The 24,325-nt window shown below is 44.3% G+C and overlaps 1 protein-coding gene across 2 annotated transcripts in view; it reads right to left on the reverse strand.

The window, feature by feature from the left end:
* Nucleotides 1-20,424, reverse strand: part of LOC124613148 — a 192,761-nt gene extending 172,337 nt beyond the window's left edge. The window contains exon 1 of one of the 2 annotated variants that reach the window (XM_047141766.1): nt 20,343-20,424. In XM_047141766.1, coding sequence (XP_046997722.1) covers nt 20,343-20,390 — 48 coding nt within the window. In that variant the 5' untranslated portion in view covers nt 20,391-20,424. Of the gene's footprint in view, nt 1-20,338 lie in introns of both variants that reach the window. The other variant, XM_047141768.1, reaches the window with a different exon arrangement.
* Between the last annotated feature and the right edge of the window lie 3,901 nt (nt 20,425-24,325).

Raw genomic sequence — 24,325 nt, forward strand, 5'->3', positions numbered from 1 at the left:
ATGGGACATGAGGCATTTACAGTGTGTTCAAAAGAAAAGTGTCGAATACTTTGAGAGATGGTAGTACCCATTAAAACGTCCGATAAACATGGGTCCGGAAATGCATACTTTCTGAGATAAGTCAAATAAACATAATTCCGGAAATGCATACTTTTTGCGATGACACATTTTACAGAAGATGTTCAGTGTGGCGTCCATTCATGGCAATGCACCGCTCTGCCCTCCGGCGTAGCGAATAATGCAGCATTTGAAGTTTACCCGGTTGTTGTACCTGCTGGCACGCATTGAAGACTTGATGTAGACCAATTTCTTCAAGTATCCCCATAACCAAAAGTCTAAGAGGTTGAGGTCTGGGGAACGAACAAGCCAAGGTGTGGGTCTCCCGACCGATACACCAGTCCTGACGTTTCTGTGTCAGATGCTCGCGCGCATAGTAACGAAAGCGTGCTGGTGCGTCATCGTGTGTGAATCACATCTGTATTCTCCGCAATGGCACTGCCTCCAGCAAGGTAGGAAATATATTACTGAGAAAGTCCAGATAATGCATACCAGTTAACCTTTGTGGTAGCACATATGGCCTTATTAATCTAGTACGCCTACCCATACGTTGACTGAGAATCGGTGTTGATGCCCTCTTTCCTGAACTGCTTGGGAATTTACATCTGCCCATACAAGCTGGTTATCGGAATTCACAACACCATCTCTTGTGAAACCTGCCTCATCGGTAAATAAAATCCTGGATGTGAACAGTGGATATGCGGCACACTTCTGCAGCACCCACTGACAGAACCCCCATGATGATCCTGTGGCCTCAGGGCCTGAACGCGCTGTAGACAGCAGTTGCTCATGAAGTAAGCATCCCGCCCAGATAAGAGAGTGAGATAGACACGCCGTCTGCTAAGCGTCGCACACTGGTCCCAGGGGGTTTCTTCCACCGAACGTAGAACACGCTCCTTCGTGTCAAGCGTGCAGACTGTGCGGGGCCCTCCACTGTCAGTCTTCCGAGGTGCAAGGGTATCTGTGTCCCTCGTTCGCTGGAAAAGCCTGCCGAACATCTTATCACAGGGCATTCTGCGCTGGTGGATATTTTTCAGCGTATAGGGCACGGGCTCGCAGACGACATCAACACTACTGGCCATTAAAATTGCTACACCAAGAAAAAATGCAGATGATAAACGGGTATTCATTGGACAAATATATTATACTAGAACTGACATGTGATTACATTTTCACGCAATTTGGGTGCATAGATCCTGAGAAATCAGTATCCAGAACAACCACCTCTGGCCGTAATAACGGCCTTGATACGCCTGGGCATTGAGTCAAACAGAGCTTGGATAGCGAGTACAGGTACAGCTGCCAATGCAGCTTCAACACGATACCACAGTTCATCAAGAGTAGTGACTGGCGTATTGTGACGAGCCATTGCTCGGCCACCATTGACCAGACGTTATCAGTTAGTGAGAGATCTGTAGAATGTGCTGGCCAGGGGAGCAGTCGAACATTTTCTGTAACCAGAAAGGTCCGTACAGGACCCGCAACATGAGGTCGTGCATTATCCTGCTGAAATGTAGGGTTTCGTAGGGATCGAAAGAAGGGTAGAGCCACGGGTCGTAACACATCTGAAATGTAATGTCCACTGTCGAAAGTGCTGTCAATGCGAACAACAGGTGACCGAGACGTGTAACCAATGGCACCCCATACCATCATGTCGGGTGATACGCCAGTATGGCGATGACGAATACACACTTCCAATGTGCGTTCACCGCGATGTCGCCAAACACGGATGCGACCATCATGATGTTGTAAACAGAACCTGGATTCATCCGAAAAAATGACATTTAGCCATTCGTGCAACCAGGTTCGTCGTCGAGTACACCATCGCAGGCGCTCCTGTCTGTGATGCAGCGTCAAGGATAACCGCAGCCGTGGTCTCCGAGCTGATAGTCCCTGCTGCTGCAAACGTCGTCGAACTTTTGGTGCAGATGGTTGTTCTCTTGCAAACGTCCCCTTCTGTAGACTCAGGGATCGAGACGTGGCTGCACGATCCGTTACAGCCATGCGGATAAGATGCTTGTCATCTCCACTGCTAGTGATACAAGGCCGTTGGGATCCAGCACGGCGTTCCGTATTACCCTCCTGAACCCACCGATTCCATATTCTGCTAACAGTCATTGGATCTCGACCAACGCGAGCAGCAATGTCGCGATACGACAAACTGGAATCGCGATAGGCTACAATCCGACCTTTATCAAAGTCGGAAACGTGATGGTACGCATTTCTCCTCCTTAAACGAGGCATCACAATAACGTTTCACCAGGCAACGCCGGTCAACTGCTGTTAGTGTATGAGAAATCAGTTATAAATTTTCCTCATGTCAGCACGTTGTAGGTGTCGCCAGCGGCGCCAACCTTGTGTGAATCCTCTGAAAAGCTAATCATTTGCATATCACAGCATCTTCTTCCTGTCGTTTAAATTTCGCGTCTGTAGCACGTGATCTTCGTGGTGTAGCAATTTTAATGGCCAGTAGTGTATTTGCTAAACCAGAGCAGCATATCAAATCCGCCGTGTCACTTGTCGAGTAGTAAACTCCTTATGCTAATAAGTGGTGGAAAAGAGAAAATTTAAATTTACTATAGTATTTGTACGTACAAACAGTGCAATAACAGTAAACACATAAGTGTATCCGAGTTTGGAAGAAGGTAAAACACCATGATATGTACTCAGGGTTGACAGTAATGTACAATAAGGCACACAAACACCACGAAAACTAACGTGCCTACAAAACTACTTGAACCACACAACTGACTGCAGAGCATCTAATGGTAGGTAGAGTACTGTGAGTAAAACGTCATAATACCCCGCTGACCTATTTAACGGAGCGCCATTGCAACGACTGTGCTAATATCCGCAACCAAGTGTCACGCAGCCCGTCCTATAAACACACGTTTATCTGGGAAAGTATGGGTTTCCGGACCAGTATTAAATGGACATATTTTTCTTGTTTCGATGAGAACTATCACCTCTCAAAGTATTCGACATTTTTTTAACATCCTATATAGAAAGAGGTACTTACGTGAAATTCAATATGCTCCATAGTAAATTTTTGTCAATATATCAAAATAGCTTACCTATAAAGTTATACAGAAAGTCTATTAGAAAAATAAGAATGCCATGGATAACTAAAGGGATTAAAATATCGTGTAAGAGGAAAAGGGATGTTCATAGAGGATGTAACCAAATCCCCTCTGCATACGTAGAGGACATGCAATTGGGACCAAGACGGATAAATTTAGCATATAACTCAAGTCCGGTAACGTACCGTTTTCCCGCTACACGCAAAATTCCATGTCACACGTTCGAATCTCCCGCATTTTTGGCACCACTGACTAGGGCATGAGGTACGCCTTTCACCGATCATCTGATGTCTCATGCCCACTACAGGTTTGTTTACATGCCATTCAGCTGAGTTTGTGATCTGTCCAGAGGGGATTGTATTTGTTGTTGCATTTGTGGTCTTTGAACATGCTGTAGTTCTGCACCTGCGCAGTGCAGTTGTGCCGTTGGTCTTTGTTCATGCTGAACTACTGTACAGCAGTCATCATTCACTATGGTATAGAATGCAAGCTGTACGTACATTTCATTTTTATGTGTTGCAGTTGAGCATGGTAAACTTCACGTTTGCGGAATACGCTTACAGGCTGTTATTTGTACGTCGAAGCTCGGTGCAATGGAACGGCATTTCGTCAGTTGTATGCGGAGCGTTTTCCACATCACCGACTCCTTCGCGCTCCCTCTTTGCTACGGTTTACGAGGGGGTCTCTGAGAAGGATACGCTCACCACCAGCAGGGTCGACTGTGGTGCTACACGGGGCCGCCGCACGTCCCATTTTAAAGAGGCTGTACTCCGTACAGTGGAAGAGGACGGTGCGACAAGTAGCAGAAACATAGCAGGTAGACTAAATGTAGATTACTAAACCGTTTGGCACGTTCTGTATGAGCAGCAGCTACGCCTGTACCACCCTCGGAAGGTACAGGCAACGCAGCCACAAAATTTTACGTCACTTGCCCGCTTCTGCAGGTGGTTCTTGAACCGCTATATGGGCGAGCCCGACTTCTCTCGGCGGATCCTTTTCACGGATGAAGCCAGTTCACCACGGGAAGGTGTTCTCAGTTCCCACAGCAGTCATGTATGGGCTGATGAAAACACGCATGCTGTGCGGCACCATGGGTTTCAGGAACAGTTGGGCAACGTTCCTGGAAGGACGTGTAATTGGGGCGTACTTCTTCCACCACATCTCATGGGTGCCGCGTGCTTCCGGTTCTAGGACGGCGTATTGAATGGGCTCTTGAAAGATGTGCCACTTTGTGTGCTTCAAAACAAGGACGATGGCACAACACCTGCGGTCACTGCAGTCCGAGAGGATATGGCCCAATGATTTGGGCAACACTGGCTAAGTCGTGGTGGACTGATTGCTAGGCCTGCACGTTCTTCCTACTTGAATAAGCTGGGCTATTACCTTTGGGGTCACACGAAATTCTTGATTTACGAGATCACTGTGACGTCCGAGAAAGGCTTATTGGCGCGGGTTATGGCTGTGGTGGATGCTGGAGATCGAGGGTTTGGTAATCATGCCTACCAGAACATGGTACGGAGGTACCGTATCTGTTTTGAGGACGGTGATCGTCACATCGAGCCCTAGTTGTAAGCTGACCAAACGGTAAGCAGCAAGAGTTAGCAAGCAACGTATGTTGTGGTATTTTGTATGTAACGGGAAAACGGTACGTTTCTGGACATCAGTTCCGATGCTAAACTTAACCGTCTTTGTCCCCCCTACAAGTCCTCAATGTCGGTAAAGGGAATTTACTTACATCCTTGCATTCTACAAAAAACACTGTAATATTTTAAGGAAAATCATTAAATGTCCATAACTATGAGTGTCCCGACAAAAATTAATAAATCATATAGTATGATTAAATCTGTATGAGATACTGAGAAATGAGAGACAGGACAAATAGTCAGCGTGAAGGATAACACAACAATTACACTAATGTGACTGATAATCCACAGATTGAAAGTATATTTTACAATCACTTTCTAAATGCAGCAGCAAACAAGGGATTAAATGGTTCAGTTAAAAAAGCAAGAGAATGTACTCAAAAATGTCGTTCCACAAAACTTTAAGGAACTAGAAGTAGCATCAACACCCTTCACTGAAATTAGTAGAATTCCAAACATTCTAAACATTGGAAGCTCATGTGGCGTTGATGGAATTTCTAACAGGATTATGAAAAGTTATTCTAAGTGAATAAGAAATATACTTAGTGATATATGTAATGCATCATTAACACAGGGAATTTTTCCAAAGAGACGAAAATAAGCGTTTTTTAAACCTGTTTATAAGAAAGGCGATGAGAAAGACTTAACTAATTATAGTCAAGTTTCCTTACTGAAGTCATTTTCCAAAATTGAATACTGAGAATGGTTGAAACTAATGGGAAATTATAGTCATAATTTTTCCCGAGGGCATGCGGATATACTGTATGGTTACATGATGGCGGCTTCCTCTTGGGTAAAGTATTGCGGAGGTAAAATAGGACCCCATTAGGATCTATGGGCGGGGCTAATCAGGAGGACGTCGTTATCAGGAGAAACAAAACTGGCGTTCTATGGAGCGTGGAATGTCAAATCCGTTAATCGGGCAGGAAGGATAGAAAATCTAAAAAGAGAAATAGGTAGGTTAAAGTTAGATCTAGTGGGAATTAGTGAATTCTGGTCAGGTGAATACAGGATTATAAAGACAAAATCAAATAGGGGCAGTGCAGGGGTAGGTTTAATAATGAGTAAAAAAATAGGAACGCGGTTAAGCTACTATGAACAGCATACTGAACGCATTATTGGTGCCAAGATAGACACGAAACCCACACCCATCACCATAGTACAAGTTTATATGCCAACTAGCTTCGCAAATGAGGAGGAGATCGAGGAAATGTATGATGAGATAACAGAAATTATTCAGATAGTTAAGGGAACCGAATATTTAATAGTCATAGGGGACTGGAATTCGATGGTAAGAATAGAAGAGAAGGAAAAATAGTAGGTGAATATGGACTAGGGAAAGGGAATGAAAGAGGAAGCCGCCTGGTAGATTTTGCACAGAGCATAATTTAATCATAGCTAACACTTGTTATAAGAATCATGAACGAAGGGTGCATACGTGGAAGAGAACTGGAGACACCAGGAGGTTTCATAATCATTATGTAATGGTTATACAGAGATTTAGAAACCAAATTTTAAATTGTAAGGCATTTACAGGGGCAGATATGGACTCTGACCACAATTTATTGCTTATGAACTGCAAATTAAAACTGAAGAAATTGCAAAAAGGCAGCAATTTAAAGAAATGGGACCTGTATAAACAGGTTGTATAGAGCTTCAGAGGGAGAATTAGCGAACGACTGGCAAGAACAGGGGAAAGGAATAGAGTAGAAGAAAAATGGGTAGCACGGAGAGATGAAGTAGTGAAGGCAGCAGAGGATCAAGTACGTAAAAAGACGAGGGCTACTAGAAATTCTTCGGTAACACAAAAGATATTGAATTTAATCGATGAAAGGAGGAAATATAGAAAAGCAATAAACGAAGCAGCCGAAAGGGAAAGCAAACGCCTAAAAAATGAGATCTACAGGAAGTGCAAAATGGCTAACAAGAATGGCTGGAGGACGAATGTAAGGAAGTAGTAGCATATATCACTAGGGATAATATAGACACTGCCTCAAATGAAAGAGACCTTTGGAGAAAAGAGAACCACCTGTATGAATAGCAAGAGCTCAGATGGAAAACCAGTCGTAAGCAAAGGAGGGAAAGCAGGAAGGTGGGAGGGTCTATACAATGGAAATGTACTTGAGGGAAATATTATGTAAGTGGTGGAGATGAGAAGGGAGATATGATACGGCGTGGAGAATTTGACAAAGCACAAAAGATTTAAGTCGAAACAAGGCTCCATTAGAGCTCTGTTAGCCTTCGGAGAGCCAGCCATGACAAAACTCTTCCACCTGGTGATCAAGATGTATGAGACAGACGAAATACCCTCCAACTTAAAGAAGAATATAATAATCCCAAATCCGAAGAAATCAGGTGCTGACAGGTGTCAAAAATATCGAACTATCAGTTTAATAAGTCACAGCTGCAAATACTAATACGAATCCTTTACAGACGAATGGTAAAACTGGTAAAAGCCGACCTCGGGGAAGATCTGTTTGGATTGCGGACAAATGTAGGAATACGCGAGGCAATACTGACCCTACAACTTCTCACAGAAGGTAGGTTATAGAAAGGAAAATCTACGTTTATAGAATCTGTAGACTTAGAGAAAACTTTTAACAATGTTGAATGGATTGCTCTCTTTCAAATTCTAAAGGTGGAAGGGGTAAAATGGAGGGAGCGAAAGGCTATTTACAATTTGTAGAGAAACCAGATGCCGGTTATAGGAATCGAGGGGAACAAAAGAGAAGCAGCTGCTGTAGTCTTTCCCTATGTTATTCAGTCTGTATATTGAGCAAGCAGTAAAGGAAACAATAGAAAAAATTGGAGTAGGAATTAACGTCCAGGGAGAAGAAATAAAAACATGAAGTTTGCCTACGACATTGTAATTCTGTCAGAGACAGCAAAGGACTTGGAAGAGCAATTGAGCGGAAATGACAGTATCTTGAAAGGAGGAAAAAATGGTTCAAATGGCTCTGAGCACTATGCGACTTAACTTTTGAGGTCATCAGTCGCCTAGAACTTAGAACTAATTAAACCTAACTAACCTAAGGACATCACACACATCCATGCCCGAGGAAGGATTCGAACCTGCGACCGTAGCGGTCTCGCGGTTCCAGACTGACGCGCCTAGAACCGCACGGCTACACCGGCTGGCTTTGAAAGGAGGACATCAACAAAAACAAAACGAGGATAATGGAACGTAGTTGAATTAAATCGGGTGATGGTGAGGGAATTAAATTTGCAACTGAGACACTTAAAGTAATAAATGAGTTTTGCCATTTGGGAAGCAGAATAACTGATGATGGTCGAAGTAGAAAGGATATAGACTGGCAATGGCAAGAAAAGCGCTTCTGAAGAAGAGAAATTTGTTAACATCAAGCTCAGATTTAAGTGTCAGGATTCCTTTCTGAAAATATTTGTGTGGAGTAGCCATGTACAAAAGTGAAACTTGGATGATAAACAGTATACACAAGAAGAGAATAGATGCTTTTGAAATGTGATGCTACTGAAGAATGCTGAAGATTAGATGGGTAGATCACGTAACTAATAAGGACGTACTGAATAGAATTGGGGAGAAGAGGAATTTGTGGCACAACTTTACTAGAAGAAGGGATTGGTTGGTAGGACATGTTCTGAGGCATCAGGGAATCACCAATTTAGTACTGGAATTAAGTGTGGGGGTGAAAAATCGTAGAGGGAGACCAAGAGATGAATACAGTAAGCAGATTCAGAGGGATGTAGGTTGCAGTTGTTACTCAGAAATGAAGAGGCTTGCACAGGATGGAATAGCATGGAGAGCTGCATCAAACCAGTCTCAGGACTGAAGACCACAACAACGACAACACAATTCAAGAGGAATAGTGGTGTTCATATCTACAATGCTAGAGGAAAAAAATAGCTGTATTACTCGTTATTAAAGCTGTTAGTGCCTCAGAAAATTCAAAATACAACAACAAAACGTTGTGGTCATTTACCACATAACATAAAAATGTCCGACAGATAGCAAAGCAAATTTTATTTCCAACCTAAAACCATTTCTCCGGGACAGCTCCTCTTCTATAAAAGATTTTTTATTTGTAAAAAATTCTTCTTTCTGAGTGTCGCTGCGTGAGTAGGACTAAAAATAAAAATAAAATTAATTGAAAAAATGGTCAAGTATTTTATGAAAGGAATTGTCTAAAAGTGAGAGACAAAACAGATTAGAGAAAAATTTGACAGGCCTTTGAATGTTGCACGAAACCATGTACAGGAAATGAGATAGCAAGTGTTTAACTTGTAATCTTAGAATTTTAAAGAGTACTGTGGGGGGGGGGGTATTTGTCTTGTGGAGTGTGTAGGCAGTGTAGTTAGCAGTTGTATTGTTGTTGACATAATTCTATCATCTATTCCCAAATATACAAAAAGTACCAGCAATATTTCTGTCTCATAAAAGTTACAACAGGGAATTCTTCAGGTAATTGAACACTTGAATAATGATAACAAAATCAACAGCTATATTGGAATCCAACGTCGTTCATTCTTTTTAACACATGACGTTGGATTCCAATACACCCGCTGGTTTTGTTATCATTATTCAAGACTTCACGTCTGCCTGCTGTCCCACTTTCCTTGATGGACTACCAAAGAATCCTTCAACTATCTGGAAAGAGAATACACGTTCTTAGTCGGCACATAATTTACTGCAGATGTTTTTGAGCATCATTCAAAGTCACACCAAATGTTTCTCTAATTTCTTACTCACAGACAAAGCATTTCACGAAACATTTGACCATTTTTTCAGTTCTTTTTATTTTTTATTTTCAATTTCTGTTCGGAAAAGTGTTGTTGACATGTCTTAAACTTATTAATTGATTAGAAGGAAGCTATTTGAAAATCAAATATCAAACCAATGCAAATTTTTGTACGCAAAAATCTGCTCATAGGAGAGATGTATTTTTTGACACCTCATTTATTTTCCTAGAGACGGCTATTCTCAAAGTGTCCTGAATTTAGTAGGTGTTTTGAAGGATACCTGTTTGACAGTTGAACATCACACCAATACAACTTTTTATGTACAAAATAGCTAAGCCTTGAAGAGTGAACTTTTTGACACGTAATTTACATTGGTAGCAGCAGCTGCCCGTAAAATATTCCAACTTTCCTTGAAATCATTAAGATTTTCCTAATTACATTGATGTTTTTCAAGCAAATAAATATTTTTTGAATATATTCATTGATGATAACAATCATGTAAACATACCGTGTAAAGTTACTCTTTTCATAGCATTTCGATAAAAGATGTCGTCAGTTGATCAAGGGAACATGTAACTAACTAAGAAGTCCTGTAATACTTCCTCGATTTCACTGAGGATAGCAACGTCGTCAGGGGGACTTAACATTGTCATCCTTTCACCTTGAAATATAGTAACACTTTTAAATCTTTCTTTTTTTTTTTACTTTTATTGATTCGCGATGTGTAGGTTGAACAATAGAGTAGAAAAACTGCATCTCTGTCTTACAGCTTTGTTAATTAGAGTAATTTTGGTCATTCTTTGTCTCTGCATCGTCTGTGGCTTGTTAAGATTTCCCTCTCTCCCTCAATTGCTCTAATGTCTTCGTAAACCCTAAAGATCCTTAAACTCGCAGATTGGAACTCATATTGTCTCCTTAATCATCTCCCTGATTACTAGCAATGGAAGCTGTTTTACTCGAATCTGCATTCTCGTGTGAAGCTCTACACACGTAGGTTATTGAAAACTCAGTGTCTGTACGTTTCTGACAACAGTTACTCATGCATAGCTGGCGCGGCAAGAAAATAGAAGCTTTCCGAGTATTCTGCAGCGAACATGCACCTCAGGGGAGGAAACAATGTGGAGACTGAAACTTTCTGCCAACTTGAAAGTGTCTCTTACGCTGGACTCGTACCTGGAAGCTTGTTTTTCTAGCGCAATGGTCTTATCGATCGACCCATCCAGGCACGATTCCTACTCGTCACAAAGCTCTAACAGAAAGTTTCAGAAAGGCGCATACTCCACTACAGAATGGAAGATATATTCCAAATGTGAAGATTCTATGGCAAAAGGCAGACGTATTGTAGGCCCTGTGCTAGCTACGCTGGTGCCATGAACTGAAGTGAGGAATGACAGGAAATCGTCATAATTCAATAACTACACTCCTGGAAATTGAAATAAGAACACCGTGAATTCATTGTCCCAGGAAGGGGAAACTTTATTGACACATTCCTGGGGTCAGATACATCACATGATCACACTGACAGAACCACAGGCACACAGACACAGGCAACAGAGCATGCACAATGTCGGCACTAGTACAGTGTATATCCACCTTTCGCAGCAATGCAGGCTGCTATTCTCCCATGCAGACGATCGTAGAGATGCTGGATGTAGTCCTGTGGAACGGCTTGCCATGCCATTTCCACCTGGCGCCTCAGTTGGACCAGCGTTCGTGCTGGACGTGCAGACCGCGTGAGACGACGCTTCATCCAGTCCCAAACATGCTCAATGGGGGACAGATCCGGAGATCTTGGTGGCCAGGGTAGTTGACTTACACCTTCTAGAGCACGTTGGGTGGCACGGGATACATGCGGACGTGCATTGTCCTGTTGGAACAGCAAGTTCCCTTGCCGGTCTAGGAATGGTAGAACGATGGGTTCGATGACGGTTTGGATGTACCATGCACTATTCAGTGTCCCCTCGACGATCACCAGTGGTGTACGGTCAGTGTAGGAGATCGCTCCCCACACCATGATGCCGGGTGTTGGCCCTGTGTGCCTCGGTTGTATGCAGTCCTGATTGTGGCGCTCACCTGCACGGCGCCAAACACGCATACGACCATCATTGGCACCAAGGCAGAAGCGACTCTCATCGCTGAAGACGACACGTCTCCATTCGACCCTCCATTCACGCCTGTCGCGACACCACTGGAGGCGGGCTGCACGATGTTGGGGCGTGAGCGGAAGACGGCCTAACGGTGTGCGGGACCGTAGCCCAGCTTCATGGAGACGGTTGCGAATGGTCCTCGCCGATACCCCAGGAGCAACAGTGTCCCTAATTTGCTGGGAAGTGGCGGTGCGGTCCCCTACGGCACTGCGTAGGATCCTACGGTCTTGGCGTGCATCCGTGCGTCGCTGCGGTCCGGTCCCAGGTCGACGGGCACGTGCACCTTCCGCCGACCACTGGCGACAACATCGATGTACTGTGGAGACCTCACGCCCCACGTGTTGAGCAATTCGGCGGTACGTCCACCCGGCCTCCCGCATGCCCACTATACGCCCTCGCTCAAAGTCCGTCAACTGCACATACGGTTCACGTCCACGCTGTCGCGGCATGCTACCAGTGTTAAAGACTGCGATGGAGCTCCGTATGCCACGGCAAACTGGCTGACACTGACGGCGGCGGTGCACAAATGCTGCGCAGCTAGCGCCATTCGACGGCCAACACCGCGGTTCCTGGTGTGTCCGCTGTGCCGTGCGTGTGATCATTGCTTGTACAGCCCTCTCGCAGTGTCCGGAACAAGTATGGTGGGTCTGACACACCGGTGTCAATGTGTTCTTTTTTCCATTTCCAGGAGTGTATAACGAAAGCAGAGACAACTGCGTAGCCGATCAAACGAGGCCGAGTCTTCGGTGGAGAACAAAAGCTGAACGAAGTTAAAACAAGCGCACAACTATGCGACAAGCGTTCAATGAATTTGTAAGCAGGAATTCACCCCCTTAGTTGTTAAAAAAGCAGTAAAGTTTTGTTCCTGCGTAAAACTAGGCTGAAGGAACAAAGTCTTTTGCCGAAATGCTCATTGAGTTTTGGGTCATCGAATGGAGGCTGATAAAACAAAGGTCAAAAATGCTTCGCTGCATAAAATCTCAAGGCAGTACCCTCGCTCGATCGTCGCACGGATGTGGATCGTCAGATATAGAAATACTGAGCGCGGCATTGAAAAAGGAACTACAATAGCGGGTTAGAGACATGAGCACACAACGTCAATGTTTCGTCGTTAGGTTCTATCCTGAATATGCACAGGAAATAGTCTCCCTCCCTGCAACAGTTTAAAATGGTTCAAATGGCTCTGAGCACTATGGGACTTAAGATCTTAGGTGATCAGTCCCCTAGAACTTAGAACTACTTAAACCTAACTAACCTAAGGACATCTCACACATCCATGCCTGAGACAGTATTCGAACCTGCGACCGTAGAAGCAGCGCAGTTCCGGACTGAAGCGCCTTGAACCGCTCTGTCACAGCGGCCGGCATACAATTAGTGTGAGTTATTCTCATATTGTAGACGATAACACACGAGACTGTTAACCTTCCGGTCGGGTTCAGTCCTTATTAACTTCCCATGTACAGTTTTCGTATGGCTCCCTTGTTCGGTTTTATGAGGTGCATTCAAGTTTTAAGGCTTCCGATTTTTTTTCTAATTAACTACTCACCCGAAATCGATGAAACTGGCGTTACTTCTCGACGTAATCGCCCTGCAGACGTACACATTTTTCACAACGCTGACGCCATGATTCCATGGCAGCGGCGAAGGCTTCTTTAGGAGTCTGTTTTGGCCACTGGAAAATCGCTGAGGCGATAGCAGCACGGCTGGCGAATGTGCGGCCACGGAGAGTGTCTTTCATTGTTGGAAAAAGCCAAAAGTCACTAGGAGCCAGGTCAGGCGAGTAGGGAGCATGAGGAATCACTTCAAAGTTGTTATCACGAAGAAACTGTTGCGTAACGTTAGCTCGATGTGCGGGTGCGTTGTCTTGGTGAAACAGCACACGCGAAGCCCTTCCCGGACGTTTTTGTTGCAGTGCAGGAAGGAATTTGTTCTTCAAAACATTTTCTTAGAATGCACCTGTTACCGTAGTGCCCTTTGGAACGCAATGGTTAAGGATTACGCCCTCGCTGTCCCAGAACATGGACACCATCATTTTTTCATCACTGGCGGTTACCCGAATTTTTTTTTTTGGTGGCGGTGAATCTGTGTGCTTCCATTGAGCTGACTGGCGCTTTGTTTTTGGATTGAAAAATGGCATCCACGTCTCATCCATTGTCACAACCGACGAAAACAAAGTCCCATTCATGCTGTCGTTGCGCGTCAACATTGCTTGGCAACATGCCACACGGGCAGCCATGTGGTCGTCCGTCAGCATTCGTGGCACCCACCTGGATGACACTTTTCGCATTTTCAGGTCGTCATGCAGGATTGTGTGCACAGAACCCACAGAAATGCCAACTCTGGAGGCGATCTGTTCAACAGTCATTCGGCGATCCCCCAAAACAATTCTCTCCGCTTTCTCGATCATGTCGTCAGACCGGCTTGTGCGAGCCCGAGGTTGTTTCGGTTTGTTGTCACACAATGTTCTGGCTTCATTAAACTGTCGCACATACGAACCCACTTTCGACACATCCATAACTCCATCACCACATGTCTCCCTCATTTTAAAACAATGCGCATGTTTCTATCTCTTTCCAGTCCGGAGAAAAAAAATCGGAGGCCTTAGAACTTGAATGCACCTCGTAGTAACTCGGAAACGGCACAACGTATCGAATTCTTGTTTTCTAAAGAACTATTTCTCGGTAGAACCTACCCCGTAACACCCTTACAAGCTTTCCAGACTGTTTCTGATCACCCTGTATATTATACTCGCTTTTGATGTCATTTCTGAAGATGAACATCTCCTACGTGCAACCCAAAATGGTTTCTGGAAGTACCGGTCATGTGACAGCCAGTTTCATTTGCTCAGTAATGACTTGTATAAAGCAGCAGAAAGCTGACTTCCTACTGATGAGATGTAGTTCGACATGCAGACAGGCTTCTATACAGTTCCGTACAATCGACTAGTAAGCTAACTACAAGCGTACGGAATATCCGAATATATCTGCGATTGCCGGCCGAAGTGGCCGTGCGGTTCTAGGCGCTACAGTCTGGAACCGAGCGACCGCTACGGTCGCAGGTTCGAATCCTGCCTCGGCCATGGATGTTAGTGATGTCCTTAGGTTAGTTAGGTTTAATTAGTTCTAAGTTATAAGCGACTGATGACCTCAGAAGTTAAGTCGCATAGTGCTCAGAGCCATATCTGCGATTAATTTGATGATATCCTAGCAAACAGAACTCAGTTTGTCGTTATTAATGGGGAAGCATATTCAATAGCCAAGATAGCATTTGGAATACCTCTCGGTAGCGTTTTTGTATAATTCTCTTCAAGAGGCACGTTTTGCACAAATCACACATCGACTGCCACCAGCTGATCTCTTCCAGATCAATTGCTTCAGATGAAAACTGCTTAGCTCGTCGTGACCTGAACCGTTAGTAATAAATACTGGTTTTGATCTAAATTAAGAGACACTTTCGGCCAATCCATACAACTTCTTCAAATTTCTTATCTATTCCTTTAGTTTTAGTATTTACTTCATTACCTTTCTTCGTGTGATTCTGGCTTCGTATTTGATCTCTCTGTTAGAAATTATACTCAGATTTCCTAACATATACAGTACGTCAGAACCACCTCTTATTTACAGTGATATGATACACTGAAGAGCCAAAGAAACTGGTGCACCTGCGTAATGTCGTGTAGGGCCCCAGCGAGCACGCAGAAGTGCCGCAACACGATGAGGCATGGACTTGACTAATGTCTGAAGTAGCGCCGGAGGGAATTGACAACATGAACCCGGCAGAGCTGTCCATATTCCTTAAGAGTACGAGGGGGTAGAGATCTCTTCTGAATGGCACGTTGCAAGGCATCCCTGATATGCTCAATAATGTTCATGTCTGGGGTGTTTGGTGGCCAGCGGAAGTGTGTAAACTCAGAAGTGTGTTCCTTCAGCCACTCCGTAGCATTTCTGGGCGTGTGGGTATTGCATTGTCCTGCTGGAATTGCCAAAGTCAGTCGTAAAGCACTAGCAGGTGATCAGACAGGATTCTTACGCACGTGTCACCTGTCAGAGTCGTATCTAGACGTATCAGGTGTCCCATATCGCACCAACTGCACGTGCCCCACACCATTACAGAGCCTCCACCAGCATGAACAGACCCCTGCTGTAAGCAGGGTCCATGGATTCATGAGACTGTCTCCATACCTTACACGTCCATCCGCTCGATACAATTTGAAACACACGTTTCCAGTCATCAATAGTCCAACATCAGTGCTGAAGGGCCCAGGTGTGGCGTAAAGCTTCGTGTCGTGCGATGATCAAGGGCAGACGAGTGGGCCTTTGGCTCCGAAAGCCCATATCGATGATGTTTCGTTGAATGGTTGATGGCCCAGCATTGAAATCTGCAGAAGTTTGCCGAAGGGTTGCACTTCTGTCACGTTGAACGATTCTCTTCAGTCTTAGTTGGTCCTGTTCTTGCAGGATCTTTTTCCAGCAGCAGCGATGTCGGAGATTCAATGTTTTACGCGATTCCTGATTTTTACAGTACACTCGTGCAATAGTCGTACGGGAAAACCCCCACTTCATCACTACCTCGGAGATCCTGTAGCCCATCGCTTGTGCGTGGACTATAACACCACGTTCAAACTCACTTAAATATTGATAACCTGTGATTTCAGCAGCAGTAACCGATCTAATAACTGCGCCAGACACTTATTGTCTTATATAGGCCTTGCTGCCGGCAGCGCCGTATTCTGTCTGTTTCAGAAAACATCGTTCTTGTGCAACGCAGCTAGCTCTTTATTCGCACGAAGTAATGGCCGCCATCGACAGGGGATCTCAAGTTGATTCCGTATTTCTAGATTTCCGGAAAGCTTTTGACACCGTTCCTCACAAGCGACTTCTAATCAAGCTGCGGGCCTATGGGGTATCGTCTCAGTTGTGCGACTGGATTCGTGATTTCCTGTCAGGAAGGTCGCAGTTCGTAGTAGTAGACGGCAAATCTTCGAGTAAAATTGAAGTGATATCAGGTGTTCCCCAGGGAAGCGTTCTGGGACCTCTGCTGTTCCTGATCTATATAAATGACCTGGGTGACAATCTGAGCAGTTCTCTTAGGTTGTTCGCAGATGATGCTGTAATTTACCGTCTAGTAAGGTCATCCGAAGACCAGTATCAGTTGAAAAGCGATTTAGAAAAGATTGCTGTATGGTGTGCCAGGTGGCAGTTGACGCTAAATAACGAAAAGTGTGAGGTGGTCCACATGAGTTCCAAAAGAAATCCGTTGGAATTGGATTACTCGATAAATAGTACAATTCTCAAGGCTGTCAATTCAACTAAGTACCTGGGTGTTAAAATTAAGAACAACTTCAGTTGGAAAGACCACATAGATAATATTGTGGGGAAGGCGAGCCAAAGGTGGCATTTTATTGGCAGGACACTTAGAAGATGCAACAAGTCCACTAAAGAGACAGCTTACACTACACTCTTTCGTCCTCTGTTAGAATATTGCTGCGCGGTGTGGGATCCTTACCAGGTGGAATTGACGGAGGACATCGAAAGGGTGCAAAAAAGGGCAGCTCGTTTTGTATTATCACGTAGTAGGGGAGAGAGTGTGGCAGATATGATACGCGAATTGGGATGGAAGTCATTACAGCAAAGACGTTTTTCGTCGCGGCGAGATCTATTTACGAAATTTCAGTCACCAACTTTCTCTTCCGAATGCGAAAATATTTCGTTGAGCCCAACCAACATAGGTAGGAATGATCATCAAAATAAAATAAGAGAAATCAGAGCTCGAACAGAAAGGTTTAGGTGTTCGTTTTTCCCGCGCGCTGTTCGGGAGTGGAATGGTAGAGAGATAGTATGATTGTGGTTCGACGAACCCTCTGCCAAGCACTTAAATGTGAATTGCAGAGTAGTCATGTAGATGCAGATGTAGATGTAGATGTATCTGAATAAGCATGTCTATTCCAGTTTCTTTGGTGCTACAGTGAGGGTTTTGCGTGCGATGTGCTCCAGCAACTAATCCTAAGAACACTGCGCATCTTAATTCTGACAATTTCTGATAAAAGGTTTTAAAGCGGTTAATCTACTTTAATGGTTTTAACATGCTATGTAGACCTGGTGCGGAAATCTCAGCATGTTTGTCCTAGGTGCAACGTAGAGAATTGCTAGGATCTTATTCTGTGTATTTCAGAATCTGAATATGGGTCATGATTACAAATATGAGTCATGATTACACTTTGTGATGTGGATGTTATATTTTAATTTGTTATATCTAGGGAATGCTCCTTTCATCTTGTGGTTTTTGAAGATATCTGCAGTTTTTGTAATGTGTTGCCAATGTATGTTAAGCTAGATATACCCTGTACATTTGTTTTTATATTTATCTAATGTGGAGTGGTTGGGTTTCGATCTTTCTTTGCATCATCTCGTATTGAGGCAACCATGTCTGCAGTGTTATCAATGGCAATCTGTTTCACTATGTCTATGTCCTGTTACATGTTTTCTTGACTCAAAGGTATTTTATTTGTTTTTTGCAGCATTGACCTACTGTATATACCGCTTCATACTCCGTGGACGATATAGGGCGTCATCTTTGTTGACTATTCGAAGAAAAATCTTTGTAACTGTTTTGTTTTGTTTTTGTTCGTCTACCGTTTTAATTGTGCACTGTGCGCAGAAAATTGTGTGTGATGTTTAATGTCTGCGAGTTTCTACACACATGGACTACAAGTAAACCGTAAACAGAAGCTTTTCGAAAATTCGACACTTACTGAATATAAAAATAGACCCTTAATTAAAGTTATGAGTCTTTTAGTATATTATAGTAAAGACAGCAGAATAAAGCAGCAGTATACACAACGAAATCACGAGGAAATGTCGTAACACACGAAAAACGCACTTGAAAATGGGTGTCATTTCCCGAAGCGTCTCGTGCAAAATATAAATAAACATAAAATCCTAACTATTAGCAGAGAAAGTTATTTTGTAGACATGCCCAGTGTTTTTACGTTCATAGGAATTTGCCAATCATTTCTAATGGAAAAAAATTAAATAATTACGTCATTGCAGAACGCGTAAGTACACTTGAGATTCTCGGTTTTCGTCTTACACTTGTAGGAGAAATGGATGTGTATTACTTCCAAGTTAATCAAACAGCAATAGATATTCTGTATCTGAGATAATTAGTCACATGATGTACCACAGGGTTTATATTTATACTATAAAGCAATACTCTTTCCTTCCAGTGTCACAGAATGCAAATATTGCCCTCTCGCAAATGGTGCAACAGCAAAATACTGTCACTGGAAGATCAGCTAAAACAAAGTTTGAACGTATAAACAAATAGTTAAAGGCAAGCGCAATGTCATCAATATTTGACGAGACCTGGAGGTCAGTACCTCTTACAGAATGCTGTAACACATTTAGTCCCACAGTGAAATGCGAGAATTAGATAGTGTTCAGTTTTTGAAACATCACAATCAGTACAAGAAAACTAACAGTCTTGCCTGAATAAATATTCTGACTTGTATTACAATATTTCAAAACTTTAAGTAATTCTATTGTCTTAATTTCGATAAAATACGTATTTCATTTTTGCTCTCATAATCTATTACTTATGGCGTGTAACATATCTTGCATGTGATTTCTATCCTTCTTCACACAGCGCAAAGTAAGTCGCGGTATACAAACGTAGATAAACACTGAGGCGCAGGTATGAGTAATACATCTACTGGTACAAACGCGGGAGAAAGACGGACGAGGAATAAAGAAGAAATCAGATAATACTAAGGCACGGTCATAAAAATAGATTAGAGTGATACCAGGGGAACGGCTAGAAGAGATAAGATATGAAAAGTGTTAGCCAACGGTAGAGTGAAAACATGCGTGACATTAAGAGCAAAGGAGTGAGCAGAACGTGCTGCAGATCATTTTGGAAACATGACACCTTAACCACCATACATAAATCTTCCGCTGTATCATGGGACGATAGCTGTTACTGTATCTTCATATAGAACGGATGACATCTTCAGCTCTATTTACAGGTCTTATTTTATTTTGAATTGATTTTGTTGTTACATTACACGATTTTCAGGCCCCGCTATGTTACAAGATGATCACGTGGATGGCGGGTAATCATCTTTATATATTTTTTGTGTCCGCCATGAAATGTACAAAGGTGATTACCCGGCATGATCAACCCGTATCGTAGAGGAGCCTGATGTTGGTATAAAGAAACACAGCAGCAGTTGATTGCAAATAAAACTAGACCTGTAAAGACAGCTGATGGTTCAAAAGGCTCTGAGCACCGTCGGACTCAACTGCTATGGTTATCAGTCCCCTAGAACTTAGAACTACTTAAACCCACCTAAGGACATCACACACATCCATGCCCGAGGCAGGATTTGAACCTGCGACCGTAGCAGTCTCACGGTTCCGGACTGCGCGCCTAGAACCGCGAGACCACCGCGGCCGGAAAAGACAGCTGAAGGTGTCACACCTTCTACATAAAGTCGGCACCAGAACTGTGTGGAAGACAGAGGCAAGGTGTACAGGGCTGAACACAGATGTGATACAATGTTATGCACAACAGGAGAATGGCGTGGAAACCTGGGTGTACTAGGCTTAGCAGCTCTGTCAGTGCCGGAATGCGTGTTACCAGACTACGTGGCGAGAGGTGCCACGTGGCTCTAAACTAGACCAGATGTGGCCGAGACTCACGAGTCCGCAGGCGGCTGTGAGGAGCAGGCTCCTGTCCTTGATCTTCATGGCGCCAGTTTCGTCGGCGTGCACCTCCGGTGAAGACCACAACCCGACTGACGCAGCTGATACCGGCTCCAGCACATCGCCGCAGATAACCGCAGCTGTTGCGAGCTTTATCTCCGTCTGGAGGGCGCTGACAATACAATCAATCGCAAAGTGACAGTATCTGACGAGGACCGTTTTCTGGCATCTGTTAAGCAATGACGTGCATCCAAGGTCAGCACTGATAGAACGTATGGAGTGAAATAAGAGCCGGGTTGAAAATTCGTTCGAGTCCTTAACCGACAAATATACTGCTGGCTGCTAAAAGTGGAACGCTAGGAAGGGTAGCAAATAACGAAACTTTACTTATTGCGCTTGTACAGTATAGCAGGGAGATTAAATTTGATGGTGGTTTGGGAATACAGAGGATGCCAAATTTGGTGCCTGTAGCTGCCACCATTTATAGCCTCAGCAGCTGTAACACAGATTGGTATCGACTTGAACTGAGCTTGGATGTCAGATACGTGTAAACCATTCCATGCTGCATCGGCGCTGCGCCAGTTGGTTGTAGTGGCTAGCGATTGGTGGTGTGCCACACCCTCGGCAAACTATTAATGTATTTTGTCAAGGGATGAGAGATCTGGAGAAGGTACTGGCAGGGTAAAAGTCGAGCACTTTCTGTATTCGAGGCACGACAGGACAGCACGGGCAACAAGAGATCTTTGTTATCTTGTTGAAACATAGTGTCACAGAGATCTCAAAGACAGGAAGAGGACGTTCGCATTAACATGAGAATATGTAATGTCTGATGTCTAAATTACTACAAACCAGAGGGGTCGTATTGTGTATTCTGTGGTACACAATGGTACCACGCCAGATGGCGTGCCTGTGTGATGATAACAATTCGGTACATACTATAAAAATAAATGTGGTTTTACATATGTATAAAGTACGTACGTGTGTACATTCTACATCTCCTCCTAAACCAGTGGAACAGTTTGAACCGAACTTGTTACGCATATCACTTGCTGTCTGGAAATCATCGCTGTAGGGGTAAGAACCACCTACCTATCAAATGGATGGGCGTGAAACAGCAGTGCAGCCTGCGAACACGAATACCCATGTTTTGTTCATCCAGTATTTAAGAATGAGAGCACTTAATGCCATGCAACAAACTTTACTCGTAATTTCACATCTTTCCGAAAGTTGTTCTTGCTGACAACTCCCACAAAATTGTGAAAGGAAAGAAGTTGTCGCTTACTACATTTTCGTTGTACTTGCAGTAAAACTGCCGTATGAAGCATGACGTTTTAATTTATTACTTCTTTGCTACCAAATCTATTTACAACAAATGCCGCTGACAGTGTTTACATATACCACTGAATGCACCAGCAAAATTATATCACTGTACGACACATAGTTCAGGGTATATACCGTCAAAAACACTGAGATACGTGAAAAACCACCGCATCTTGCATGACGTTTCAATTTAGTACTCCTTTACTACTAACTTTACTCACAACACATTTCACCGACAGCAGCCACATATACCACTGGACGTACTGGGAAAATTATATCATTGTACGCCATATAGTTTAGGGCATACAATGTCGTAAACATTAAGCTGTGTGAAAATGAAACTGCATGGTGAAATTCACTAGAGAGATGGTGAAATATGTGTACAAATACCTTTCGAATATACACTCCTGGAAATTGAAATAAGAACACCGTGAATTCATTGTCCCAGGAAGGGGAAACTTTATTGACACATTCCTGGGGTCAGATACATCACATGATCACACTGACAGAACCACAGGCACATAGACACAGGCAACAGAGCATGCACAATGTCAGCACTAGTACAGTGTATATCCACCTTTCGCAGCAATGCAGGCTGCTATTCTCCCATGGAGACGATCGTAGAGATGCTGGATGTAGTCCTGTGGAACGGCTTGCCATGCCATTTCCACCTGGCGCCTCAGTTGGACCAGCGTTCGTGCTGGACGTGCAGACCGCGTGAGACGACGCTTCATCCAGTCCCAAACATGCTCAATGGGGGACAGATCCGGAGATCTTGCTGGCCAGGGTAGTTGACTTACACCTTCTAGAGCACGTTGGGTGGCACGGGATACATGCGGACGTGCATTGACCTGTTGGAACAGCAAGTTCCCTTGCCGGTCTAGGGATGGTAGAACGATGGGTTCGATGACGGTTTGGATGTACCGTGCACTATTCAGTGTCCCCTCGACGATCACCAGTAGTGTACAGCCAGTGTAGGAGATCGCTCCCCACACCATGATGCCGGGTGTTGGCCCTGTGTGCCTCGGTCGTATGCAGTCCTGATTGTGGCGCTCACCTGCACGGCGCCAATCACGCATACGACCATCATTGGCACCGAGGCAGAAGCGACTCTCATCGCTGAAGACGACACGTCTCCATTCGTCCCTCCATTCACGCCTGTCGCGACACCACTGGAGGCGGGCTGCACGATGTTGGGGCGTGAGCGGAAGACGGCCTAACGGTGTGCGGGACCGTAGCCCAGCTTCATGGAGACGGTTGCGAATGGTCCTCGCCGATACCCCAGGAGCAACAGTGTCCCTAATTTGCTGGGAAGTGGCGGTGCGGTCCCCTACGGCACTGCGTAGGATCCTACGGTCTTGGCGTGCATCCGTGCGTCGCTGCGGTCCGGTCCCAGGTCGACGGGCACGTGCACCTTCCGCCGACCACTGGCGACAACATCGATGTACTGTGGAGACCTCACGCCTCACGTGTTGAGCAATTCGGCGGTACGTCCACCCGGCCTCCCGCATGCCCACTATACGCCCTCGCTCAAAGTCCGTCAACTGCACATACGGTTCACGTCCACGCTGTCGCGGCATGCTACCAGTGTTAAAGACTGCGATGGAGCTCCGTATGCCACGGCAAACTGGCTGACACTGACGGCGGCGGTGCACAAATGCTGCGCAGCTAGCGCCATTCGACGGCCAACACCGCGGTTCCTGGTGTGTCCGCTGTGCCGTGCGTGTGATCATTGCTTGTACAGCCCTCTCGCAGTGTCCGGAGCAAGTATGGTGGGTCTGACACACCGGTGTCAATGTGTTCTTTTTTCCATTTCCAGGAGTGTATGTGAAATACATCTGACCCTTGCATACGTGTGAAAAGTTACGAGTGAAAAGTTGTTGTTGTTGTGGTCTTCAGATCAGAGACTGGTTTGATGCAGCTCTCCATGCTGCTCTGTCCTGTGCTGGCTTCTTCATCTCCCAATACCTACTGCAACCTACATCCTTCTGAATATGTTTAGTGTATTCATCTCTTGGTATCCCTCTACGATTTTTACCCTCCATGCTGCCCTCCAATACTAAATTTGTGATCCCTTGATGCCTCAGAATATGTCCTACCAAGCGATCCCTTCTTCTAGTCAAGTTGTGCCAGAAATTTCTCTTCTGCCCAATTCTATTCAATACCTCCACATTAGTTATGTGATCTACCAATCTAATCTTCAGCATTCTCCTGTAGCACCACATTTCGAAAGCTTCTATTCTCTTCTTGTACAAACTATTTATCGTCCATGTCTCACTTCCATACATGGCTACAATCCATACAGATGTTTTCAGAAAGGAATCCTGACACTTAAATATATAAACTCGATGTTAACAAATTTCTCTTCTTCAGAAAGCTTTTCTTGCCACTGCCGGTCCACACTTTTTATTCATCCTACTTCGACCATCATCAGTTATTTTGCTCCCCAAATAGCAAAACTCCTTTACTACTTTAAGTGTCTCATTTCCTAATCTAATTCGTTCAGCATCATCCGACTTAATTCGACTACGTTCCATTACCCTCGTTTTGCTTTTGTTAATGTTCATCTTATACCCTCCTTTCAAGACACTGTCCATTCCGTTCAACTGCTCTTCCAAGTCCTTCGCTGTCTCTGACAGAATTACAATGTCATCGGCGAA

The sequence above is a fragment of the Schistocerca americana genome, chromosome 4 (genome assembly GCF_021461395.2).
Source record: "Schistocerca americana isolate TAMUIC-IGC-003095 chromosome 4, iqSchAmer2.1, whole genome shotgun sequence".
Classification (NCBI taxonomy): Eukaryota; Metazoa; Arthropoda; class Insecta; order Orthoptera; family Acrididae; genus Schistocerca; species Schistocerca americana.